This window comes from Ipomoea triloba, chromosome 11 (assembly GCF_003576645.1).
Source record: "Ipomoea triloba cultivar NCNSP0323 chromosome 11, ASM357664v1".
NCBI lineage: Eukaryota > Viridiplantae > Streptophyta > Magnoliopsida > Solanales > Convolvulaceae > Ipomoea > Ipomoea triloba.
Genome location: NC_044926.1, coordinates 6,394,425 through 6,401,055, shown reverse-complemented (window position 1 = coordinate 6,401,055; position 6,631 = coordinate 6,394,425). Strand labels below are relative to the sequence as shown.

At 44.1% G+C, this 6,631-nt stretch overlaps 1 protein-coding gene across 1 annotated transcript; it reads left to right on the top strand.

Moving 5' to 3' along the window:
• The first annotated feature begins 5,028 nt into the window (after positions 1-5,028).
• On the top strand, positions 5,029-6,363 carry LOC115995835. The gene has a single exon (XM_031234986.1). It carries the CDS (start codon positions 5,029-5,031, stop codon positions 6,361-6,363), a length of 1,335 nt encoding a protein of 444 aa, XP_031090846.1.
• The last annotated feature ends 268 nt before the right edge of the window (positions 6,364-6,631 follow it).

Sequence of the window (6,631 nt, the reverse complement as noted above, 5' to 3'; positions counted from 1 at the left end):
TGATGAATCTGTTGGTTTGCCTCAAGAGGAGGCTCGAGAAGTTGAAGGTACTGGGATCAGTGATCCAGTACAGGGTATTGTTGAGGAACCACGACAGGTGGTTCGAGAGGTAGATATTCCAGCAGCTGAAGATCTAGACTGTGTGGTGGCTGCTGATGGTCAGGGCACTATGGTCAGGAACCCAGTGCAAGCTTTTCTGAATGATGGGTTGACACATGATCTCTCGGTTGTTCGAGAGATAACTGAACAAGCTGTGGAGTGTGCATCAGCAACAGAAATCCTACCTGCTGACTCTGATGAGCTGAATGCTGAAATCACATCTCGATTGAATCAAAGTGTTGAGAATGTATCGAGTTTGGACGACTTCTCCAGAGTACTTCGCTGGATCAACTGGAGAACAGGTCCCTTTGATCAATTGATCTCAAGAGCAGCAGAGATGGAGGCTGAGGAACGATTTGCACTAAACTGGTTAGATCTCACTGAAATCCCAGCCGACGAGCTTCAAAACCGTGCCCATGAGATGCAAGTAATCAGGAGTAATCTTGGTCGATCTGACAAAGGAAAGGGCATAGCTGTTGATGCACAAGAAGATGAAGCCGAGCCTGAAGAAGATCCTGAACTAGATGCTCAATTTCGAGAGGATATCAGGCTTGCCACAGCAATATCCTTGGGACAAAGTGTAGAACACACGAGAGGTCCAGGAGAGACCTCTGGGGTTGCTCGAGATGATGCTGACACTCCTACTCCAACTGCAGCAATCCCCTTGTCCCAAGTGAGTGAATCTGCTCTAGAAGACCAGGTAGCTTCGAGAGGTGAATCCGAGACCTCTGAAGCACATAAAGTGGCACCTAACTCTGTCTTACTACTGCCACCACCTGAGTCCACACCCTCGAATGCAACAGATGAAGCTCAGACAGTTCGAGAGGGTGAAATTTTGTTGCTCCAACTCCCAGGCTTTCCCATCGATATGGTTAATAGGGAAAGGTGGAGTGCACCAGTTGCTCCTGAGATAATAGATATTCCAGATTCACCAGAGCATACTGAAGTGCAAACAAGTGAGCAACAAGAGCAGAATGAGGAGAACCCTGCTGGTTCGAGAGTTGAGTTTCAAGAAGGTGGAAACCGGGAAGCACCTGCCGATGAATCAACTCCTCCAGTAGATGATCACGTTCCCAGCACTGGTTCGAGAGGTAGTGTTGAGGGGGAACCTCAATCAGATGGAAACCGGGAAGCATCTGATGCAGAGACTCCCACCTTGGCCAATCCTACCTTACCAGCAGCTGAAGCTGAGGCTCCAGGTTCGAGAGGTGAAGAGCAAGAAGTGATCCATCCCTCAGGTGGAAACCGGGAAGCACCTGATATGGAGCTACCTTCGAGCTCTGATCCCAGTGTCCCTGCTGAACCTCAGGAAGACAGTCGAGAGGTGGAATCACGAATGCAAGTCATGGGTGGAAATCTGGAAGCACCCAAGTCCCCTCCGACTAGAGGTACCACTCAATCTTCTTCTCCTTCTTCTTCTGACTTTGATCGACAGGCCGAACGAGCTTTCATTGGCGAGGTGCGTCAATTCATGGCTGATCAATCTCAGAGGATGGCTCAACTTGAGCATGTACTTGCTGTTGTTCGAAACGCTGCAATACCTGTGACTGGCTCCGGTGACTCCCAAGCCAATCACGAAGAACTTCTCGAACAAGCAGTGTGGGCTGAGAATGCAGCACAAAGGGCTGCGGATGAGGCTGCGGTAGCTCGAGCAGAGACTGAAAGGATGAGAACTGAGTTCGCCGAGTTACGAGCAGAACTTCAAGCCCACCAACGCTCAAGTAAACTTCGACAGGATGTGATGCAAACCATACTCACTGACCTGTCGCACCAAATGCCTGCCCAAATCCATGCACTCTTCGACGGTTTGTCCTCCTTACTTTCCCTCCGCTATGATGCCAACAAGGGGGAAAAGAAGACTCAGGGAGGGACTTCAACCAGCAAGAAGAGGGCGGCAAGTGAACCAGCTGGACCTCCTCCTCCTCCAAAAGTTCCAAAGTCAACAAGAAAACAAATGGAGGAAGCTGAAAGAGCAGATATGTTAAGGATCCAGCGTTCACTGGAAATAGGAGAAAGAAGAGAAGAAGACAAGGAAATCAGAAGAAAGAAACAAGAACAACAAACAGCCAAAGAGAAGAGAGACAAGCTACTCCTACAGAGCTACAAGGCAGGGACCAAAGAAGACTCAAACGAATATCTTCATGGAATCATAGTAAGTCTTCTTACCAAAACTGACTTAGCTCTTCATAGCGGTCTCACTCTTCCGGAATGCATCGAATGGTGGAGAGATGGGGTGATTGAAGGCAACTTCATAGGTGAAGCCTTTGTCAATTACCTTCACCTGGATATATCAAACGAATATCTAGAGCAGGTGAACTTTGAAGACCTCCACAAGACACGAGCAGCCATAAACGAGAAGAGGAAAGCGAATAAGCAGTAAGCTCTCGATGTCTACATGCATTCGAATTTGATGTTGTTCTTTATCTTCTCTCTTTTCTGCTAAAGCCCTGTAAAACACTCCTGTTATGATAATATATATATCTTTTGTTGGGGTGTTGCGTGAGTTTGGTTATTCTTGCTTTAGTAGATCAGTTGTCAAACTGAAGGAAGTTGAAAAACCTACAACAACAAGGCTGCCGGGCTTGGTGATCAAAGGAGCTTGTTGTAACGGAGATTGTACTATAACGAGGAATATAGTGTTAGGAACATCATGTAATAGGTTTTGATGATACCAACTGTTAAGTAAGAATCCCCAAGTCTCGATACATAGGCAAAACAATGTAAGTTCGATAAGTAAACTAAGAGCGAAAATACAACCGGGTAATTTGAGCTCAACTCGGGAAATATTTAAGCTTAAGGTAAACTTGTTTGAACAACTTAGAAGTTTTCGTGTTGTAAGCAAACAGATAGATCAGAAGCAGGCACGGGACAACTCTGGAGGAATAAGGGTCTACGAGACATCAACTAAGTCTCGAGACACAAGCCAAGTTCGAGAGGTAAGGACCTCTCGATATACATATCGAGTTCGAGACGTAAAGAATATTCGAGAGATAGACCTCTCGATACATGGGATTGAAACATCAAGTGGTCGAGACATCTTTTATGGTCTCGATAAACCGGCACTTCTCCAAGAGGCTGAATGTTAGTCAACATGTGCAGATAAAATACTCTAAGTTTGGAGAAGAAGAATATCATGGAGATAAAATATTGAAGAGGTGCTGAGCGGGAGGTTTCAAAATGGACGGAAGTGGATGACACGTCAGACCTCCACCACAAACGGTCAAGAAGTGCACCAATCCTGAAGTGGTCAGATTCCCCAAACAAGGGATGATGGGAACATAAAAAGAGTAACTTTATCCAAAAGAAGCAAGTGAAGCATGAACTCAAGAAAGTGGAATATGGAATATTCACTACAAAACAAAAGGCTCAAGTTACAAGACCACTACTCCATGAAAAATGCTGAAATTATGCAAAGACCCATGTTCGGCGTGGGAGACCAATTTCAAACGGAATAGTTTTCCCTCCAACGGAACTATTCTTCTACTCTCATATATAAGGACGTAAAGACACAGAAGAAAAAAGGGAAGTGAAAGAGGTCAAGAGGTTAACAAGAGGTGTCTGATAAAAACGTTCCAGTGCAAAGTGCTTAACTTGGAATATCATCCTGATATTCAATACAGCGAGAGAACACATCTTAGTGTTCGAAGAGAGTTACAAAGCTAAACTGTCATACATCCAGAAGGTGACCAAAGCTGCTCTACATCAAAAGTTGATTCAACGATAGCTTGTGGTCAGATTGGAGATTGTTACATTCAACTGTGACTATCAACAACGTCTTGCTTTGGATTAAGCAAGGGAGGTGGAGTATCCTGGCTGCTGTCCGAGCGAAAGAAACCTGAGGCTTGACGCGGGCTTGGTGATCAAAGGTCAAGTGCTCGAGAGGTGGAGTAACTGGAAGCGGGGCGAAAAACCTGAGGCTTGACGCGGGCTTGGTGATCAAAGGTCAAGTGCTCGAGAGGTGGAGTAACTGGAAGCGGGGAGAAAAACCTGAGGAGAGGCGGAGTAACCTGGCTGCTGTCCGAGCGAAAGAAACCTGAGGCTTGAGGCGGGCTTCGTGATCAAAGCTCAAGCGCTCGATATTGTACTAGAAAGGGAAGTTTTTAGTGCAATCCTTCCAGGGAGTTTCTAGAAGAAGAGTGGAAGTAGGCGGGTTGGCCGAACCACTTAAAAATCTCTCTTGCATTTACTTTCTGTTTTTATCTCTCGCTAACTTCTCGATTGCACTGCATATAATAACACCTCTCGAACTAACCCAAACTCGTGCTAACTAAAAGGGGATAACATTTCCGCTGCGCATAAAACTTTGTCTTCACCTCGTGAGGTATCGAACCTAAACATCCTAAGTTCAATACACACGAGAGGTCGAAAAGATTTGCAAAATCTTATACAAGTCTATTCACCCCCCCCTCTAGACTTGTACCCCATCCCCTTGGGACCAACATATAGTGCAAACCTTCACGTGTTGTGAAGAAGAGTGGAGTAGGCTTAGTTAACAGTCGAACCACTATAAAAACCCTCTCTCTCTCTCTTTATTTACCTTACGCATTGCATTACATACATAACTCAAATCTAACATCTTTCCTAAGAAAATCCCAAGTGCAAAGTAAAGATAAAATTTTAATATACTCTTTCCGCTGCGTTTAGCTCTTTGTTAAAAAGTTTTTTTTTTAAAAATTCCTTGTGAGTCTATTCAACCCCCCCTTATAGACTCACATCGCTACCACCGTGACCAACAAGTGGTATCAGAGCTAGTTACCTTGAACGGTGAACACTCTATGTATACTGCCTGGTGATCTTCCTTGAAAATTTCATCAAAATATTTGGAAACTTTGCACTATGTCTAAAATGGGACATCATAGGCATTTTCTTATGTTTAACTTGGACAAGTTTGATGATTGGAAAGTGCGCATGCAGGCTCACTTGTCTGCCATGCATGATGAGATGTGGGACGTGATAACTGATGGACCCATCCAGATACTACAAGTTAATCCCAATCGAGTTGCCACCGATCCAACATCACCAGAGATGATTCCAAAGGAGAAATCCTTACTTACTACCGAAGAGAGAACTCGAGTAAATCTCGACAACATAGCCAAGGATATACTCTACAAGGCGCTGGACGAATCCTTGTTTCCGAGAGTAAGAAAGTGCAAGAATGCAAAGGATATCTGGGATGTGCTCATGCTAATAGGTGATGGAGACGAACAAGAGAAGGAGAACAAGCTAACCATTGCCATGAAGAAATTTGAAGATTTCAAACTAAACCCAAAGGAATCCATAACTGAAATGGAAGCTCGGTTCATAAAGCTATTGATGGAGATAAATGATCTTGATGAGAATAAGCTAACACAAAAGGAGATAAGCTTGAAGATTCTCCAAAGACTGCCCAAAAGCTGGGAAATGAAAGTAGTAGCCATGCGGGATCATAGAGACCTCAAGACAACGAGTACAACACAGATCTTCAGTGATCTGAAGGCTTACGAGTTCGAGAAAGAAGCACTGAATGATGAAGAACCTGAAACAAGAAATATAGCTCTGGTTGCAAACCATCAACCTTCATCATCAACACCAAGGTCTAACACTAATCCCTCATCTGATTTTTTCACTGATGATCAGATGGCTTTGTTTGTAAGAAGGTTCAAAAGATTCATGCGAAAGAATCAATCCTATGACAACTCGGATAAGGCGAGAAGAATGAAGTATCAAAGCAATGACAAGGCTAGCGGATCCAGAACTCATGAGAAGGATGAATTGCAAGTGTTGTGTTACAACTGCCGAAAACCTGGACACTTCAAAGCCGAATGCACATATCCCATAGTTAAGAAATATCAGGATGAGCACAACTACAAGAAGAATTCGGGAAAATATCACCATCCGAAGAGTGTGTCAAATGACGCTGACGAAGAGCCAAGCAAAAACCAAAAGAATGACAGACGAAGGAAGGCTCTGGCAGTAGAAGAGAAGTCAAGAGAAAAGAACGAAGAATCATGCACTTCCAGCTCAAGCTCAGAAAGTGACAGCTCGGAAGATGAGAAAGGACTTCTTTGTCTTCTCAGTCAAGAGGACTCGGATAAAGAGATGTGTTTCATGGCTGATGAAGAAGAGGTAACCTCACAAAACCACTCTTCTAATTACAGTTCCGAATCCACATATCATGAAAACCCTAGGGAAGCATTTGAGAAAATGATGAAGAGTTTTTATGGTATTGAGGATTCACACTTCAAACTTAAAGAAGAGAATGCCAAGCTATTGGCAGAAAGATAAAATCTCGAGGACTTAAGGTCCAAAAATGCTGAGATGCTTGAGTCTATAAGCCAACTTGAGAAGCAAGTTCATCTTCTTGAAGAAAAGTGTAAAGCAAAGGATGATAGAGAGCAAAACTTGCGTGGTACTTGCGACATTTACAAATTCATCCAGACTAATGGATCGAATGGTAGATGATCAAAGACCATCAGGGAGTAGAACCGGACTCGGTTACAACTCTAGCTCTTATCAACATGTNAGTAGAACCGGACTCGGTTACAACTCTAGC

Excerpts from the sequence above, each read along its gene's own strand:
- LOC115995835 (XM_031234986.1), top strand. The coding sequence starts at position 5,029 with ATGCATGATGAGATGTGGGACGTGATAACTGATGGACCCATCCAGATA.